Consider the following 21,116-nt stretch of genomic DNA (forward strand, 5'->3'; position numbering starts at 1 on the left):
TGAGTTTCTTTGTGTTGTGCGACTACATCTCTGTCTTTCTACATCTTCACAGTGGATTCGGACGTGCACCTTTCCTATTGTGATTTTGCTCATTGACATTTTCAGCCCGGTGTAGTTCACTAAAACTATCACTGAGGAGAAAAGCTGACATTTTGTGTCCTTGGAAGCGCTTGACAACGGCTGGGAAGAGCTGACATTTGTAAACGTACTGAGCGGAACACGCCTTTCCATTTTCTTGTATTAGAAAGTCCTTAAAGTACGTCTTACGCAGTAGTACCTCTTTCAGTAATCTGTGTTTGGGTGTCGGATGAAAATGAGACAGGTGAACATGACACACGGAGAGAAAACGAAAAACAAACTGCAGGAAGAAGGGAACAGGAGCAGCTGAGAGATAAACAAGTCGACGAGTGACAGAGCTTACATGACAACCGTGTTGCAATTTTCATGCGATTCTCTGTGTTGGAACATCTTCAATCTTTCCCTTTTACACCTAACACAAACTGCTGCAGACAGCTCCCTAAAGTATACAAGGCTTTGTGCCATACAAATGCTATTAAAAAGTTACAAGCTGCTGGCTCTGCAAACGGATAACTTTACAGCATGTCATCTCTCTATGAGACAAATTCACGAGAGCGCATGATTGGCATGGATCTCAACAAGCTTTATGTGGAAAAAACCCAAGCTAAAACAGAATTATGGATAATGTCAGATGCAAGGAGGATAATCATACTGTAACAGTAAAAGTAACTATTACCAGAACATTTTTATTTTTGCATATTTAAATGTGTCCAATAAAGAGGCTATGCCACATCAATTCTCTCTGTGTGCACCAGGTCAGGTGCTGTATTCAGTCCAACTCACAGTAGAGTTCTAATTGGTCCACCTGGGCACCGCAGCTGTTTGGCTTATGTGAAGCCTGAAACCAAATTTCTATCTGGTGAAAATCATCATCCTGCTCCCTTGTTTTCAACATCACTGTATTCTTTTCACATTCATATGCTGCACATTTCCGCTGCATGCATCCATCTGGTCTCCTCCTCCCTCCCTCCCTCCCTCCTCTCTCCCCCGACAAACCCTGTCCAGTGCAGCAGCAGAGTGTCAGCTGTGATAAAGATGGAATGTGCTCTCGGAGCTCGTCATGCTACGCTTCCTGTTCTGTAGCACTTGTATCCTGACACTGATCACCATCAAGCTGTCAACAACAGAGGCAGCATGAGTGCTGAGATTGGTAATAGGAGGTGCGGGGGGGGGGGGGGGGTATTTTTTTCTCATAAATAATTTCCGCTAAGAAAGAACAACAAGCCCAAACACTATTAATATCAGTTTCTGTCCTTTTCATGAAAAACAAGAGGGAGGATAATAATTCAGATAGTTGATGACTTCTGTCGTCAGCGAGGAAGATGGTAGAGAGTGAGGAGTCAGTGCCTCAGATGGAGGACGTTAATTTGTGAGATAGAAGTAAATTTGAAGTATTTTCTTTTTCATTTAATGTACTGACAGTACTGAGTTTTTGCACTGTCAGTGAACGTGGATTTGCTGAAGTGATTCAAAAATTAGAATTTAAAAAAATATATAAAAGCTATCATTATACTTACAACCAACAGTTTACTACAGCTCAGATTTTCAACCTTAGTATTTAGCAACAAACCTGGGCACAGGAATAAGAGTGTTCAACATGACTGATGGTTTCCATGCATTCATTTTCTCAGTCTAATTCCTGGGACTCGAGGGTGAAGGGCATTTATTAGGTGAGGGTGGGGGGCACCAAAGAAAATAAGCAAATCATTGGAGGGCCACAAATAGAGACAGAGAACCACTTACACTTATATTGAAATTAATGGTCAATCTTGGAGTAAAATATTAACCATATCTTTAATCTCCATGTTTGGACTGTGGGGGACAACATGAAAACCAACGTGTCTTGTTGAATGGCAAAATCACCAACTACTCTTCCACCATGTGGCCTAATCTGACATGACTTCAAACAAACTAAAGATTAGAAGCATCATTTTCTTTCCTAATCTCCCATCTGAATGTTTTTGGACTGTAGTAACCACAGTCTCCGGAGAACCCATCAGTCATCACCATGACTAGAACAGTGATCTTTTTGCTGTAAGGTTGTTGCCACAGGCTGTTCTCTAAAAGGAGTCACATTTGTTTGTTGGTGATTGGCTGTGTAAAAACTGGCTAGTGTTATATCAGTTACTTACTGGGAAAACACACAGCACTTCATAGAAACCCTGTATTTGAGCTGGGCTCGGCTGTGCATGGTAACCATCTACCTATACATGCTCAGGTTCAGGTGTGATGGAAGTAAGGCCACAGCTAGCTAAGCTAAGCTAACATCTGTCTATGGATGTTGTAGAGGTTGGAAAAAGCCTGAAGGATGTTGAGTTCCACTGTGTTCACTAATACAGGGAACTGCAGTGCAGCACCACTTTCTGCAGGTCATGACACAGGAACTATTAGAATTTATCTGTATGGTTGTAATAAATCCTACTGAAGGAAATGTTCAAAGCCACACCACAGAGAAACTGTGAAGGAAAAAAAAAAAAAACAAGTCCCGAATTTTAACTACAGATTCTTCAGAGTGCACAGACCCAATTCATCTAAACAAGTAGAAATCGTTAGATGTATTCGAACCAAATCAGCAGAGGTTTTCTTCAAATTTAAAATTGCAGACTCCCTGTTGGTTCTAAGACGTGGCTGTATTTTGTTTCTTTGCCTTTTTTGAACTTTCAGAAAAGATCAAATAATCAGGGGTAGGCAGGGCGATCAGTATTCCACAAAAACTGATTTGGCAGGGTTGCCCTTCCTGACCAAATCCAACCTGATATTTTTTGGGGGGGACTGACTTTTCTTGACACCTCCAGGGCAATTTCGACTACAGGTCTGCAGCAAATAGAGAATGCAGAATAAAAATTATTATTGAAGAATTCTTTGCAAGGTTCCATTAGTTGCAATGCTTTTTTGATACCCATCCTGGGAGCAGAACTAAAAACAATTACCTGGAGTGTTTGAAAAGGTGTTTTGGTCAGTGCTTCAGCTCTAACATCATTTCTTAGTGACATAATGTGGATTGTTCCTCCACACATTTTAAGAACCTTCAAGAGCTTCAAAAACAAAAGAATGGAGTAAAGTAATGTGCCATGGTAGTACCTGCAGCCTGTTATACAGTATGTGTTGTTGAAGCCCATGTCCTGTCTGTTAGGTGAATTGTGTTCCACATAGCTTACACTCAGAAATATTCTGGAACAACAAAATTAACAACAGCGTAGAATTGAATAAAAGTCACATCCCATTATCAGGAGAAGAGACTCCAGCTGCATATAAAAATGAAATAAAATTAAAGCCAAATATTCAATTTGTACATGATTGTGAGGTGATTTGAGCACATTGTAACAGCTGTTATTTCCATGCTTGTTTCCATGCCTCTTGTTTACAGTGATTTTAGGCAGCCAAGGATGTTTTGTCCCCTCCTGGCCTTTTGCCTAACTGCACCTTTTAGCCTCTCTCCACAATTGCTGAGAGACTGCGCCCTAAGTAGCTTATTGCGTGAGTACTCCCTGATCAATCCTGGAGGCAACATTCTGATTGTCTGTGCTTAATGCTCAGACGGGCGATGACGGCTGAGAGTGCTGTGGTCATTGTGTGTCCACTGTCATCTGATTGGATTGATGGAGTGCTGATGGATTTCTCCGGTCTCTGGTTCTGACCAGAGTTGTTTGTTTTTAAAAGACTGTCAATTTGCAGAGTTTATCAACCAGTCTGCAGCACTGCTGTACTTGTTAAGTTCAAGTCACTGATACAAAATGATCAGAGAAGACTTTTAACAAACACCGAAATTCCATAAGAAGTATTTATTTTCCTTTGCTGAAATAGTCGTAGTCCAGTTTTTTTTAACAAGAAATCTCCACATCTGTTTTGCACGGCAACAATGACTCTCTTCAGTCGTCCATGAGCGCTTCTGTGGCTCTTCTTCTTTTTCTTCTCTAGTGTTTCAAGCTTCAAACAACAATGGGTAAAGTGGGTGCCAAAGAACACCGTGTCGTCAAACGATAACACCTGCAGTGTTTTTAGATGAGTGCCTCTCTGTTGTGACTCTTTTCTAAGTCTATTGTTGGGGTCAAACATGCTACTCTCACAATGCATGAAGAAAGGTCTGGCTGGATGGCAGGAATACAAAGTACAGACAACTCAGACGCACGTCCGCCGAGCTACATGTGTTTATTTAACCTTCAGGTGTTCTGTTGTTGCAGCCTGTGCCGACATAAGAAACAAACCTTTTCCCACTCTTTGTGTTTCATCTTTCTACAGTAGATGTTTATAAAGAATTTAAAATTAAAATACACATCAACAACAATCTTTTCTTTATTTACATCATTGGCAGCAATGAAGATGTGCTGATGATGTGTCTTCATGCTGTTTTCTATTTGCGTAGCTTTGCAATTCAGTGTGTATTCAACATGCAATGCGACAGATATGTATAATTATTTATTAATATTTATAGCTGATTATTTATTTAAATGAAACATTCTGCTACAGACTGTGGAGCAGAATTGTATTAGATTATCAACTGAACAGACATAAAAAATGGATGAGGTTTGTGTCTGGAAAGTGTAGCCAAAGTAGATCTGTTTTATTCATTCTTGAGATATCGTCTAGTCTGATTGTTTTGAGTGGGAGATGGGAAAATCTTTTTTTTTTTTCCGTCTCAATCAAAAGTTTTAGTTTTACACTTTCTAAGATCTGAATTTAGAATCACAGTCACTAAAGGAGAGTTTTTTCAGGCAATTTACTGCTTTTGCCATACAGTAGTCACATGTTTACAGGTGATGATGGACAGGTATTTACAACATACTGTATGAGGCTAATAATTTCTTCCCTATTTGTCTATGTGGCCCTGATGCTTTTTTGTTTAGCAGTTGTTTTCACCAGACTTTTCTAAATCCATATTCCGATGAACAAATTTAAACACTTATCTTTCTAATTCACTAATTCGTCATTCTTTGGTGATTCATCTCCATATTTACAGTCCAGATTAACTCCAGTGACAGTGTAAAGGTTCTCAGCAGGGGAACGTTGCTTCTCATGTGTGAACAGAGCCATTCCAAACACTCAACTTTCCAATTATAGTACATCCCGCTTAACTGATGCTTATTAATTCATTCAAACTCATTATGACATGCAAAATAGGGTGCTCCCATGAGATGAATACTAATAAAAGAAAAAAAAATGACTGCCTTACAGTTGCCTTCAAGGATCTCAGTATTTGCTTTGAGCTACAGGAGCACACAGACTAAATGATTTCCTCTTTAAAAGAGACAATATTTAAAGAATCCTATGTTGAAGGTAGTGTAAGGAGACATTGATTACAATTGGCTCGTCGTGGTAATCGTCTTGGACTGAAGTGGCCTGCAGTACTTGTGCAGAAGTGTGTATGGATTATGTCCAGACTGCAGGAGACCAGAGTGGCTGTAGATGGAGTAAATAAAGCAGGCAGCCCAGCTCTGCCTGACTGACACTGAGCCCACAGTGCCAGGCCATAGGGCTAACCGAAATAAAACACTTAAATCCTTTACCATTGCTCTCCACTAGTCCACAAGGGCTCCACTGATTGATTTGCCAGCCAATCACAGCACATTGATCTCAAAACTCAAACCTCCCCCACCACCTGCTCTCCAGGCTTCCTCTGTGTCCATTCATCTGCTGGTTGTCAGATGTATTCACTGGAGGGCTGTAGCTTCGGAAGGCTGCACTTTTAAACACACTTCCCAGGCTTTCTGAGGAAGAATGCATCACGGCGCTTCACGCTGGACGCATTATTGTAAATGAATTCTCAATGGATCAGCTCGCGTTTGGCTATCATGAGGCTAATGGGTCATTGATACACAGTGTGGGGATATTTAAAGCCTGTGCTACAGCTTTAATCATATGCAGTTGGGATGCATCCAAAGAACAGAATAGATAACTCTCTTCATCTCATCAGGAGTATGAAAGTGGGAAAATAATGTTCATAATGTTGACCTTTTTTGGATGGTCTGCATCTATTCACATAACAAACGCTTTATAAAATGTTTTTGCCTGACTCTTGTAGATTGACCGAGACTATCACCTGCTGTGTTTTTTGACCATCAGTCAGATGTTGCTGCTTTCAAAAACAGGACAAACGTATTCCCTACGGAATATACTGTATTTCAATTGATAAACTTTCCCACTGCAGGCATCCCTATAGAAGGCTTTTACCTATATGCATTACTTTGTGATTCTAAAGCAATTAATATTTACCACTTTGTGCAGTTGAGTAAATCTCCCTGTGGACCTAAAGGTTTATTACCTATGCAACAAAAAACTCCAAGAACCTTTTTATTTCTTGTAACCTTTTTTTTTTGTTGTTCTTAAAAAACAAAAAACATTCTCCCAGCCTATAAAAGGGTTATTTGATGCATGTAGTTTGAACAAATCAATGATTACAACCACCTTTTAAAAAATGTGGAAATAAGATCAGTTTAAGTTTTATTGGAAGATACTTGTGTTTTATAAGGTTACAATCAGCAACCCGGTGAAAATCTATCAACGTGGGTGAACTGTTCACTAGAGTACTCATAAATAACAATCGATGAATCAATAGGATCCATTAGGAGTAAACCATATTTCAGTATGGAACATTTTGGAGTCAAACACAAGAAGAAGACTTAGACAGACCAGGAAAAGGTAAGAGGGATGTTAAATATCCTGAGTCCATGTTTTATAGAGTTCAGAGTTGCACGATTTTTATCATGGTTGGCTTTTCCCTTTATCAGAGGTCGGCACAGCCTTTGTCTGCACACTGATATGTCACAGAAATTACTCTAGATTTCCTTTCTGACTGAATTTGGGCACTAAAGGACTCCAGGCCTTGTTGCATGTCAGAGGAGAATTCCAACATGCTCTATCCCCCAGCTGATTATGCAACAGCAGTCTGTGCACATTTTAATTTTTTTTTTAATAAATGCCTTCAGGCTTATTGACTTCTGGTAAACAGTTAAGAAGTAGATTACATATATTCTCCATTAGTTGACTATAACCATAATAAGATTTTTTCTGTTGTGCAATATTTATCCTCAAATTAATGATTTTAAAACATCATTAAAAAATGTCAACTTCATACCAACAAATGGAAGCTTTTTCAAAATACAGATAGTTTAAAGGTGTTTTAAAACAATAAAAATCAGAATGCCAAGAATGAAGAAGAAATGTTATTGTCATCAAAGTATTTGCAGGGGTGTTTGCTTTGAGCATCCTCACAACCAGTGTCACACCATTTAAAAAATACAAATGATTTTAATAGGTTTTGATTCCCAGTTTAAATTCTTCTCTCTGTCAGTTGATGTGGTGATAGAGTGGGTCGTTGGTTCTTCTCTACAGGTCAACGACTCCCTGGTCACGACACTTAATCCGAGATTCCTTCTGTGTCAGCAGTGTGTAAATGTGTGACGTATGGAAAAAAAACAACAAAGCTGCCAATGTGTCGCCTGAATGTGTGAGTGGACGGCATCAGTGTAGTGTCCTTTAAGTGGTCTTTGGATATAAGATTTCTGGATAAAATGGTGTGTTAAGAACAGTGGAAGATTGGCCTCCTACTGCCCTCCTGTGACTGACTTTAATCACTAATGCCTTCTTTGTGTTCCTTCTCTTCCAGGAGGGATATTTGAATCAGTGGAAAGTGGACCATCAGGTGCTGAGGAACTGGCCTTTAAATTTGCTTTAAACACAATCAACAGGAACAGAACTCTACTGCCAAACACCACGCTCACCTACGACATCCAAAGGATAAACATCTACGACAGCTTTGAGGCCTCCAGAAAAGGTATGTCACAGTTTTCAAGCAGAGCTGCCTGTGTTTGTGTGTATGTATGTGGGGTGTACAGAGTTTAATATGTGTTATTGCAGATGTTGCACAGGCTGTAGACACTTGTCAATGTAAATGTGTTCTCCCTGTGAGAGGTTTTGGGGGCTGTGATGGCTTAGATTGTGACAATTACAATCAGGCGTGGGAGGGACGGCTGAACACTTCAAAAGTAAACGAAGAGAATTGATTGGTTCCAGGTAACGACTCAGCTGCAGTAATTCAAAGACCTGTTCGCCCCCCAGTGACGGCCAATAAAATGGTACAAGTTAGCTTTTTTTTTCAGTCTCCTATCAGTTGTGCACCTCTGTATTCAGTCGTAAGGATTTAAGCAGCTCACTTATAAAAAAGAACCAGAAAACAAAGGTGAGCCAATGCAAAGATATGCAGCGGTGTATGTGTCGTTCCCTGAGAGCAGGTTCAAATTTATCTTAGTCACACCTTTTAGCTTTGCATGGTGCACAAAGAATTGGAATATTGGATATATAATCAATAAGTACTTATATCCTACGTAAGCTACAACAGCGGGGCATTTGTGAGCATCACTGATTCCTGCTCATCCATCCTGTCCTGCATATGAGTTCATCAGAAGAAGTGTTTCATTTGCCTTAGTTTAAGGCTCTTTTGCAGCCCGATGAGGTTCTTCCGCCTCCTTAAGGCTCATTTCTGCTGCCTTTATGAATGAAGATAAATGTGTCAGTATGAAACTATGTAACTGTCACCATGCACACACACCTTTGCATACAACATTTGACATGGTTGTCAAACCATGGGCCCTACAGGGACATCAGCAGGCTGGTGTCTGACAAAATTAAATGAGGGTGAATGAAATGCTTTATTAATTTACTCACAAGGTGACTTTTCTGCAGAGTCTGATTGTGTACATTTTTAGGACATTGTTTAGTTTTCATTTACGGGACAGAAACCCAACGTAGCACAACAATGAATATTTAATAATTGTAAAACCAAATCCTTAACTATAAACATGTTTGTGATAAACTTACTATTTTCCTTCTGTTGCCCAGCTGCAACAATTGTTTCCTTTTATTTGTAATTTTAAAGTGTGTTTTTTTAAGGTCATTGTCCAGTTTGCAGTCTTTTTTCTAAACCGATTTGGTTCACATAAATCCTGTAACAGTCTTTATTATTAATTAGATTTATTTCAACTTAATTGGTCCATAACTTGGTTGATATGAATAAATGGAGACACCAAATCACATTAAAAAAAAAAGTGACAGTAGGACTGTAAGTGACAACATGTTGGAATATTGGATTAACTCAAAGTTCACCTTTGTTTAGCCTGTGACCAGCTCTCTCTGGGGGTGGCAGCCATCTTTGGACCCTCTCATAGCTCTTCTGCAAACGCAGTCCAATCCATTTGCAATGCTCTTGGGGTGCCACACATCCAGACCAAATGGAAACACCAGGTATCAGACAACAGGGACGTTTTCTACGTCAGCCTCTACCCAGACTTCTCCTCCCTCAGCCGGGCCATCCTAGATCTGGTCCACTTTTTTAAGTGGAAGACCGTCACCGTGGTTTATGACGACAGCACAGGTAAGCCCATATTTCTTTTCCTCCAGGGCAATGAGTACTTGTTCTTGTGCTTACTTTTATTACAGTCCAGGTCACCAGGCAACAAATAAGCATGCTAGCAGGCTACATGTACCATATGCCAGAGGTCAGACTGCGTGCCAGCCTGGAGACAAGCTGACAGGCTTCCAAGAGCTTCATCCAACAGACACACTGGAAGCAATGTGGCCAATGTGTTCAGCTTCTAGGCCAGGGATCCTTTTTGACAACATTTGATAAGAAGAAAAAGTGTTACACACATATGACAAAATAAATTATAAATACATATAGTTCAATGATGTTCTACTTGACTATGGAGCATTTTAAAAATGGCTCCATGTTATTTTGTCTCTGTTACTGGCAGATTAACAGCAGTCCTTTCCTATGGAAACTTCACACTGCTGATGTACAAACAAGACATCTGCAAGAAACGGTGCATGCAGCCTACTACGTGTACTGAGAGTAATCTGTGAATATTGCTAAAATCTAAAACGTACAATGTACATCTATAGTACATGGATGCACATAGTACATACATTTTTTTCACTTTTTGAAAGGATTGTAAAGATGTTAAGTGTATGATTTGTGGTTGGTGAGTCATATGGGGCATTACATGGGGCAGTTAGGGGAAGCAGACTTGTGTCCAAAAGGTCGCAGGTTCAAATATACCAGGCGCCAGATACCACTGAGGTGCACTGAGCATGGTGCCGTCCCCACACACTGCTCCCTGGCATTCACCTTCAGATGCCCCCTGCTTATTAAGGTGATGGGGTAAAGGCAGAGGTTACGTTTTGTGCAGTGGTCAGATGTGTCTGATCCAAGGGGATATGTAAAAAGTTACATATTTGTAGCTGGCACAACAACGTACAGCAACAAAAATAGTATTTTTCTGACATTTAAACAGACTAAAGAAAAATAAATTCTATCATGCATGGTTCACCCTAAATAATCCTTATTTAATCATTTATAAACACAGGTCACAAACCTAAGATTTCTCCAACTCACGAGCTCAATATTTTTCAAAGTGGAGCAGAGCTATTAAATGACTGGATGACCCCGAATCATTAAGCCATCTGGCTGCTTTACACCTATTTCCCCATCTTGTGTTCTTAGGTGAATAGGACACATTTCAGTGTTAAAAGAAATGAATAAATACTGTATACACATTTTTTTGACTCCTAATGCTGCGTTTGATATTTGAGACATCTTTGAGACTAGGAAAGTTCCCCGGAAATAAGACTCTCACTAATCCAGCAAATGAATATTTCATTAGTCACTATCTGACTTACTGTACGTGTGTGTTTGTGTATGGGTTGGCTGGTTTAGGCTCTTCATGTGAGGTTGAGTTGACGAAAGGGGGCAATGACCTGTGGATGATTCTGCCACCTCCGTTAATTAAGGTGTAACCTGAACATCAGTGGGTTGCAATGGGGTTAATAGTGGCTTGATTTTCTGTCTCAGCATCAGGAAATGAGTCTGGCTTGGCCTGTAATCTGCCTCTACCGCTCATTGTCACCATAAACAGGTGCCCTGATAGCAGGGGCCGATATGGCAAACACGGAAATCCGGTTTAATTGGAGCCATTGAACAGGTCGGGGCAGGATACAATTCCTTTCATTTATTTTTCTTTTGTGTTTCAGTACAAGAATGGAATGCCTCCTAATGTACTGAACAAGAAGCTGATGCTGGACATTTATACAGTTTTTACCGTTTTCCTGATACCTTGCTCCCTACTGTTCCAAACTGTTTCCCTTTTCAGGAGTGGAATATAAAGAGGGCAGGAAACATCTTCCCTCTTTGTACTGTTTCTCCACCAAGTGGGGAGCAAACAAGCAGATCAATAACCATAATGGGGCTCTTCTAACTGCTCAACTTTAAAATGACAAAACTAAGATGGCAGCAGCATGTGTTATAGCCTTTCCCAGCCAGCCATAACAGGCATACAACTACCTGGAACATCAGGGCTGCTACCACTGCTGCTGCAAAGTTTGATTAGGCCATAAGGGAGAACAGGCGAGCGCACAATAAAACACCCGCCTGGAAAGAAGTGCTTCTCTCTGTTGTTCACAGTATGGAGTCTATACGTAGCAACATTTGTGTGGAACCAAATAACAATCTCAGCTGGCTACTGCACTGGAGTTTACTTCCCTGGGCGCAAAAAAGAAAAAAAAAGAAGTCTGTTCATTCTCCTCTGATGTCTCTTCAGTGATGAAAATGAAAAAAATGTATGTGTAGACATTGAACATTACCTCCAACAGAAATAAACTCTGGAATTATTTCACAGATAATTTATTCATCGATAGTTTAACAAAACAATTTAACCAGAGGCACATGAGGAAGTAAAGTAAGGGAGCAGACTTATTTTTGCTCATCCATTGTTATGAATTATCAGAAACATAAGCCCCATTTAATCAAATCTCTATTTACAGTGGCCAAAAGCCACTGTTTAATAACATCTTGCTGTGACAATTCTGATGCTAATGTTGTATAAGTGTTTTTCAGACAATAGCCTGCAGTGTGTTTAATTTATTACCTGTGTTTTTTTCTGATGGTCTTGGAGACTGTGTGGGGCTTGATGAAAGGTCAGCCTGACAGCATGTTCTCCAAGAGTAATATGGATGACTGCATGGTGTAATGCCACAGTGGTCATGCCAAAGATGCATTGAAATGATTAACAGCCATGTCAGACAAGGTAAGCTAGTATTTACAGGCTGCACGTCTGGTCATACGAGCAGTAACAGAATAGAAGCTGCAGCAGAGAGAGGGTCGTATTACAGGTACGGTGAAGCCCATTTTACACCTGATTAAACCTGCAACATCTGACTTTTTATCTTCAGTGGGGGTAGTTACAGTTAACGTTCATGTAGGCCACACGTCTCCTCAGCAAACAGACTTTGATTGGCTTTGATGTAAAAAAGAATAATTTTAGTCACCCACTTTTAGATACCAGAACCAAACAAGGTTTTCAAAACTGGCATACGGAAAAACTGATCTACCTACATTGAAATATTACATATATATTGACTCATAAAAACTGAACCTTATATGTTATGAGTGCTAGTGCAAGTTATTTGGTAATGTTAAAAATGACAAAATAGCTGTTTGTATGATGTTTTTGCACAGATGGTGATTTGTGTTGTTGATATCCAAATGAATGTCAGTTATAGAATATAGTTCAGTGTGCACGGCTTCTGAATCTTCAATTATAGTCCAATCTATTCACAACCAATCCATGTTGTGATTAGCACTTTTATGCCAATGGTGGTAAACATCTGGTTTACAGTCCTCATTGTAAAACCCTATCATTTACTAGCAGCCTGTGACTGGCCGGAGATTTCTCATATGATACACCTCCAGCAAACGAAAATGGATGTCAGTCACGGCTGGTTTCACTCCAAGCTCTGTGACTGCACCGTAACCCTCAGTCCCTCCTTCTATTATTGTGCCTTTCTGTTTGATTAAGCTCTCCAGAAAGGCAAAGCTCCTGACAGTCCAGGACGGAGTACATTTATTTTTCTCGAGGATTTAACTCAGTTATTTGCTTTAGGCTTTAAGTCTAATGATCTCGAACAAGTCTCGACACCTGGGCTGCAAAGACGAAAAAGCATGCATAAATAGGACTCATATGAGCATTTATCTGAGGATGCATGAAGAAGATAAGGTGTTTGGAAAAGTGGATTAGCCCCATTAGCATCATCACCATTAAACAGTAAACATTTGTGTACAGGCCAAGCCCTTAATATAGATCTGTTTAAATGATGCTTGTCTTCCTTCAGGTTTAGGGATGTTCTGCTCAGAATAATCTTGTTTAATGAAATGACAGGTGTTGTGTTTAAGAAAATAGGCCAGAAAAACAAGCCTTATGAATGTAGAAATGTAATAAACACATAGCAAAACTACAGAACCCTCAGTTATTCCCAGTGTCAGATTGTATATTAGTGCAGGAATCATACTTTTTTTCTCAATTAGGATGACGAAAATAAGAGAATATACACTTATAATATATATAATATATCTATTTTAAGTGCTAAATTAAACATACTGAACCGTAACTATTACCCAACATATTTCTGTCCAATAAATTAAACCAGCCTCCAAAGTGATGACTCAGTGGCCAACGTCAGATCCTTATGTTTAAAAACTGACATTTTGGTTTTATTTGTCTTTATTATTTATTTTCAATTTCCTACTCATCACCAAAAAAATAAAAGAAAACTCTACAATTTTAAGGCCATTTTATTGCATGCCTCTGTTTGAGCTTTTGTTTATGCTAAATGATCTAGAAATATATTTCATGGTTTTGAAGCTAGTAGACAGAATTTTTTTGCAATAATTGATATTAATTTTAATCCAATAACAATTGGCTTTTTTAACATCAAAATATTAAACCAAAGGTTGCAATGCATTTCAGATGAATCTACTTTGGATTTTTAAAGGTCACCATTTACTTGTCTATAAAATTTTATGCCACAACTCTGTGTGTGTTACAGAAGGTTTATTCTCTCCGTGAGAGTCACTTTATTGTACTTGGGAGTGGGTCCTAGGACCCCTCCATTACTCTATTACATTACTGTTTCAATTTGATGTGTATGCGCGTCTCAGCCTCAGCAATCTCACTCCCATCATACGCTCCACTACCACTCAACAGCCTGTTTAGAGAAGGGCTCAGTGACTCTCCCGCATTCACCATGCTAATCCCACTGTTGCGGTGTTGGAATGCTAATGTGGACTGCTCTGCTGGCTGTGCTCTGATTATGTGCTTTTGTCCCACATCTTGTTGTGTTGAGTCGGTGGAAAATCCCAAAATATTGCCCAGTATGCTAATTTGGCAGCTGCCTCCAATTATAAATGTTTTTGGTTACTAACAAAATCAGTAGCAGTTGCGCCAGGATGAACCCAACCATTGGGATTTTTTAAATCTACATCTATTATTCTGTTTTAGAACAAACATGATTTCCAAGGTCCAGTTCCATCAAGTGAAATTCAACAACAGATTATTTGTTTGGTCTTAATTTTGCCATGAAGATTTGTTAAAATCAGCAGCGCAGTGTCATACAGTGAAATGTCTGGTTGGGACATATACACTTGAAGGAGTTTTCTTTAATTTTCTATAATGCTCAGCCACATGTTTTCTTTGGGTAACAAATAAGAATAATCTGGGATTTGTGATTCAATACTTTGAATACAGAAAAGGAAATTGAAATTATAGGTAATCTTGATCTTGAGCATTATGTTAATATAAGTCAAAATTAAAAGATTAACCATAGTTCTGTCCTGTAGTTTATCTATCTTAATTATCTTGAAATCGTGAAACACTCTACTTACAAATATAATCTAACAAAATGAAATACCTGTAATTTTCAATGTCCTTTTTTTTGTCTGTTAATCAACTTTTCTCACTGCATTTTGTTTTTTTCAAAAGGATTCTAGCTGGTTGTTATTTTCACCATTGACGAGTCTTTCATTTCTCAAAACCACATTTGCATCGTAAGTTGTCATTGACTTTTGCCTTGAGGGATCAGCCAATCACATAACTGCTTGTGTGCTGTTTTGATTTAAAAACAAATGGCTGTGTTTTCGTGAACCGTTGCACAGGTCACTGTCATGTCTGTTGGGCCAATGCCAAATACGCTTTCAGTAATTTGTCTGGTGCACCTGCAGTGCATGGAAATACTAGAGGAATAAGAAAGAATACATTATCATACATTAAGTTTTCCTACATTAGTCTCTGCTCTCACTAAAAGGTCACTATCAGTACGTGGCTAAAAGCTGCCCACGCTAATAATGAGGAAGACGGTGGAAAAGAGAGACGAAAATGATTCAATGAAACGTGTGTAAGGATTGGTGGTTGCTGTTGCTCCTGAAGTGCGTCTGGATGATTGTAATCTTAAGAGAGGAGCTGTGAAGAGAGGTATAAATAATAATGAGACATTTGATTTTTAAGTGCCTTTTAGAGCTCTCTAAGTCACATTGTATCTCTTAAAAGAGTAAAGTAAATCAACCGACAGCTACAATGAAAACAGACATTGAACAAAGGTAACGCAATAGTTAAAATGCTGGACGAGTGTAAAAATGTAAAATATGGAAAGTTGGCTGTGATGTTAGTGGGGGAAGGTCGGCTTATATATAAATACCATATTCAACAGAGAGGCAGGGGGGGGGGGGGGGGGACGAGTGTAAAAATGTAAAATATGGAAAGTTGGCTGTGGTGTTAGTGTTATTTGTATACATTTTTTTGACATCTCAGTTCCAAAAAAAAAAAAAAAAATGAGTCAGGCTTTACAGGGTTAAATATTTAAACCAGGCTGTTAAAAAAATTCTCTCTTATCTTCCAAAAATGAGAATTCACAGTATGAGTCATTGTAACAAAGGCTGCCACAGGAGGCACCATTAAGTATGTGGTTCCTCTGGGGGTCAAACCTACAACCTACGTGTAAGGCAGATATGATAAAGGATGAAGGATGGGAACAGATAATATTATGGAAATCCTTCATCCAAAAATGTTTGTACGAACCGTGCGAATTCATCCACTGGGTCGCAAGCTCCATGACAAGGTGGATGAAGAGGAGGCTGCAGATGTGGACAGCAGGCAGCATATAGTCTATGCTGATGAAGCTATGCTTTCTAATCTGTGAATGTTAGTGTCACAGGAAGTACTTTGTTTATTCAGTGGCTGAAAGTTTTACACACAAAAAAATATCCTAAAGTTAGAATATATCCATCACGTTGGCTTGATGGTTTTGTTTATATTAAATGTTGTGTAGTAATCAAAAAACAACTGTAATAAAATTCAAAACACATCCATTCTTTATCATTATATTCTCAGCTTAGTCTTCCTTTATAAAAATGAAGTAACAAACTACAGATGTTTCTGATGTTCCGAGACTGTACCAACTCCCCTGTTTGCATTAAACTGTCTGTGAGTGACATTTGACCACGAAATATTTATCGACAGCTTTGCAGCCTGATGACACCTTATCTCTTGCAGTTGTGTGTGTTCATTTCCCTGAACTAATCAATGTCAGAGACTAGATGTACGAGTGTAAGAGGGGCCCACGGAGATTATCAAGCGTTCTCTTTTTCACTTTCAGCCTCAGTCGCACACTTTTGATTTGTTACTTAGAATCCAAAGATATTTGCTCTCATTTCCAAAGTAATTACTCTGCACTCCCTTTGTGGTAGAAGAAGAACTTTTTATTCCCAGTGTACCATGGGTATGTATGTTAAAGTCAGAGTTAATTGCAGAAAAGCAGAGTCGTGTTTCATGGTACGGACTCTTTTATCAGCACAGATGATTTAGGGCCAAAAGACGTAGCGTGTATGCCAAAGACATTTTTTCCCTTATGACTGGCCCACATTCACACCCCGCAGGTTTATTTATAGCACACTAGCGTTGTATGTGTTTGGCCTCTATCTTCTGAGCAGCTATTAGAACCTTTGACTGCAGGTCTACTTTAATCACCTTGTTCTACTTGTGCAACTGAAGACAAATAGGTCATGTGATGTGGCGTTGTTGATGTTAACCTTGATCTTAGGAGTGTGCAGGTTAATGACTCATTAGCTGTCGCTCCTATCATGGAATTCTGTGGAAATCTTTAAAATGGTCAAACGGCTGATCAGGATGGAGCAGATCAGTGAAAGGAATGGGTTTTTTTTTCTCTGTTTTGATACAGTACATGAAGGAGAGATTTGGAAGGGAGATGCTTGGGGGAGGGGACCCTCTCTGGCACTGATTTATCACAGGCGAGCTGTGAACTGTGAACCACTTGACACTCAGGAGACTTTCTGTAATAGGCGCTTAGAGGGAATAAAATATTCATGCCGACCTAAATATAGATCCTGCAACAGTCACTGCACATTAAGCACTGTCAATAGTGATCACCGCTGACACCCCGGCAGAATGGAATGAGAGACATCTCTGAGAGTGAGAGGAAGAGTCGGAGAGCGAGTCGGACAGGTGTTTATGATGAGCGAGTATAGCAGTAGATGTGCTGCTTTTTTTCACGCCGCCTAACTAACCGTAAAAAACGGAAATCAATGCTCCAGCAGGAGAAGCAGATACTTTCTTCAGACAGCTTTCAAAACTTCAACCACGTCAGACACGTTCTCTCTCTCTCTCTCTCTCTCTCTCTCTCTCTTTCATACATTTGCACAAATTAATTCAGTTAAATTCAAATTAGTTCCTACTAAGTCTGGGCTCTTTGTACTTGGACAAATCCAGAATTTGTCAAACGTTACAGGCACCCCAGTGACATCACGGGAAGTGAAGCAGCATGACTCCATCTATTCACCCGTCCGTCTGTCATGTCCGGCGCTGAGTGTATTTTTTTTGGGATATTTTGAGGAAAAACATTTGCCACTTCTTCCAAATTCTGAACCTCACAGTAACTGTTCATGGAGTTCTTCTGAAGCTCACATTAATGTTGAAACCATTGCTGATAACATTCCTTCTACCTCAACATGAAAAGCAAAAATTCAGCATTTCTTTATAGACTTCTGTTTCTGAAGTGTTTACATTCACACTGGGATATATTTTTTTCCCATCTTTTACTCTGAAAAGCCTTATGCTTTCTTCAAAAGTGATGACATGACAGCATTTTACACAGAGCATCATGGGCAGTGTGTACTATACTTCAATGGAACAGCTTGTGTTTTAGGTAAATTAATGTTTAGAGTATTTTCTAAGGCAGAGCAGAGCAGTTGCAGCAAAGCAAGTTTTCACTGAGAAGCTGAGGAGAAAGCAATTGACGAAAGCAACCATCTGTTCAGATGAGCACCGACTCGATCAGTGTCCGTGATAATAGCGGACAACTGGCTCTTTCTCTGATGTTATGACTCAAAAATACACAAATAAATGTCAAGAGGGTAATTTCATATTCCTGCCTTATGTAGCTGCAGTAGCTACTGTATAATTACATATCAGTGACATTAGAGGAATGGAGCGTTTAGTGCATTTTTTGGTTTCTTTTTTCAATTTTATTTAAAGTAAATATAAAATATAGTCAATTATAACAACCTGGTGATGTTTTGTTTAATCTCCATTGTTCTATTTCATCGTTAGAATCTTTACTAACATGTTGATAGTTCTAGATAGATTAGGATTAGAAAAACAATGCCTGTATAAGGATTCATCAGATAACAGTCTTGTTGAGTGTATTTACTAATCTGATTTTCAACAAATTGAATATAAAATGAAATAGAGGTGCTGTATGTAAGGTTCAACATTTGGGCTAAAAACGTGTTGGTGTAGGACTGGCTGATGCAGGAGACCTTTAACTTCCTGTTTCCAGAGCCTGTCATAAAGTCACTTCAATAGCTGCACTGCCTCATTCCCTGCACTGTTGTTCTCTGTGCCTCCTCTGTTTCCTTATTTATCTGATCTGGACCACGTCGTGCCAGTGCGTGTGTTTTCACCACTGTTATTTTAAACCTCCGTTGTGTTTTCACCACCATCAATTATTGCAATTCCAGATTCTACTTCTTTGTCTTCATGTTTTCACTCAGGAGGACACGTTGCATAAACATGTGTCTTTCCAGGCAGCCAGTATTGTCTCCATATCCTGCTGACATGCTGTGAACTAGGGCTGAGGAGTTACTTTGTCATACAATGTTAATGTGACACAGCCAGTGTCTCACAGGTCAACACTTGGGGGATATCATCACCGATGTGCAACCGAGTGTTTGATTTAATGAACACAAGCGACCCGCCGCAGCCCGGTTTCCCACAGTGCAGTTCACTCATCTGGAAGCAGGAAATAAATAAACAATGCCTCAGGCCAAACAGCTGTGGACGACTGGTCTGAGGGGAGAGACACAGGGGACGCCTGTGTGTTGGTTTACACTCCATGTACATGTATCCCTTTATAGATGGAAGGAGTCACACTCGGCTAGTATTGAAAATAACATCTGGTCACCTCACAGCAACAGTCACAGTAGTCATTAACAGTACACCCACCTGTAGTCTGTCTGTATTGTGTCAACAACTATGGGTTTTCACTCCAATCATTCATTTAGTAAAGAAGCAAATTATTTTATTTTCTCAGAATTCATTCCAACTCTTTTGAGTTCTGATTAGAAAACCTTTATTTTAGAGCTCATTCTCCTGGATTTACTGTCAGATCAGATCACCTGATTACATATGTGTCAGATAATACAGCTGTTGAGCTCTCATTTGACTCTAGGCCAGGGTGGCCTAATATGTAGATTGAGATCTAACAGTAGATCAGTAATAATTCTATAATGTGTAGTGGTGATCATATGCTGTTAGAATGGAATGATATTGTGCCATCAGACATTTATTCAGCACTCAAATATGTGATGTATATACAAAATATTTTCAGTTTATATACATAAATATATGTAGTTAGATCACTTTAGGCTGGTCATTTCAATAGCAGCTCCCAAGCCAAAACGGATCTAGGCTCTTCCACTCACCAGCTTTATAAAGAATTGTTTAATTATTATTTAAGATATATTTTATGTAATTAATTCACATTTGCATGTCTCAATCAATTTTTTTATCATTATTTTTTAATCATTTCAGTTTAAGTGAGGGCTTTTGAAGGGATACACTGTATTGGGTATTTATCTGTCATGGTAACTCCTGGTGAACATGGACTTAGTGACACATTCATCCAGTTTTTGACAGTTTCAAATTGAGGAAGTTGTATGCAAAAGGTTTATTAGACTGATGAACAGCTGTTTCACTTTTACAAACTAGCAAAAGAGAAATGTTGCGTCATCACGTAAAGCACAAAGCATGCAAATGCCATTAATGTCAAGGGCAAAATACCATTCTGTAAAGAGAAAAATGCCAAGAGCACAGAATCAATTCGTTATGAATGTCTAACTCTGCTCTGACATTTACATATTCTTCTGCTCTAACATTGAAATGATTGATCAGCCACTGAGGTAAGAAATATATGTTGGATATCACAGTGGAGGCCAATCTGTCAAAATTAAGATGTTTGTGCTTGGGCTGAAGTCTCTGTCAATTCAGGCGGCAAGGTTGACTTCACACAAATCCTATTCACAACAGTGAGCAGCATATAGAGGAAGGGAGGGATCAATAGCCAACACAGAATCAATGTCAGCCATGATGAGTGATGAATGATGAATGTCAGGTAATGGGCACTATTGATATATTTCTTTGTTATGGTGTGTTTGAAAGAACATTTATATTTTTGGATCCAAGTCTGCTGATACTGAGGTTTATGGAGGATAAAAGACTGTTTATGTGCACGGGAATCATTTCAGAAGGACGAAGGGACAGAGGAAACAAGGAAGGGTAGAAGATAAGTTGAAAAAGATGAGAAGATCAATCTGGGTTTTCAAAGTGAAATGGTAGAAAAAAAAACTGAGTTGATTAAAAAGAAACACTTGTGACTTGTGATAAGAAAAGAAAACCCTGCAGTTCTTTCATCCTTGACCGTCTTTGAATGTGGATTTGTTTAGTTTTAGAGTAAATGTAAGTGTTTTTAGCTAATTCTAAGATGAATAGCACTAACACTTCTTTTTTATTATTATTTGTTCGCAGGTCTGATTCGTTTGCAAGAACTTATAAAGGCTCCTTCACGCTACAACATTCGCTTAAAGATCCGACAGCTGCCTGCAGACACCAAGGACGCCAAGCCTCTCCTGAAGGAGATGAAGAGAG

The 21,116-nt window shown here is 39.2% G+C and overlaps 1 protein-coding gene across 1 annotated transcript in view; it reads left to right on the forward strand.

The window, feature by feature from the left end:
• grik2 (glutamate receptor, ionotropic, kainate 2) overlaps positions 1-21,116 on the forward strand; it is a 127,665-nt gene that overhangs the window by 38,550 nt on the left and 67,999 nt on the right. Inside the window, exons 2-4 of the mRNA XM_025061552.1 lie at positions 7,682-7,849; positions 9,188-9,445; positions 20,997-21,116. The exon at positions 20,997-21,116 is cut by the window's right edge and continues 9 nt beyond it. Of these exons, the coding sequence (XP_024917320.1) occupies positions 7,682-7,849; positions 9,188-9,445; positions 20,997-21,116 (546 nt within the window). The remainder of the gene's footprint in view (positions 1-7,681; positions 7,850-9,187; positions 9,446-20,996) is intronic.

The sequence above is a fragment of the Cynoglossus semilaevis genome, chromosome 13, assembly GCF_000523025.1.
Source record: "Cynoglossus semilaevis isolate Cse_v1.0 chromosome 13, Cse_v1.0, whole genome shotgun sequence".
In the NCBI taxonomy this organism is placed as follows: Eukaryota; Metazoa; Chordata; class Actinopteri; order Pleuronectiformes; family Cynoglossidae; genus Cynoglossus; species Cynoglossus semilaevis.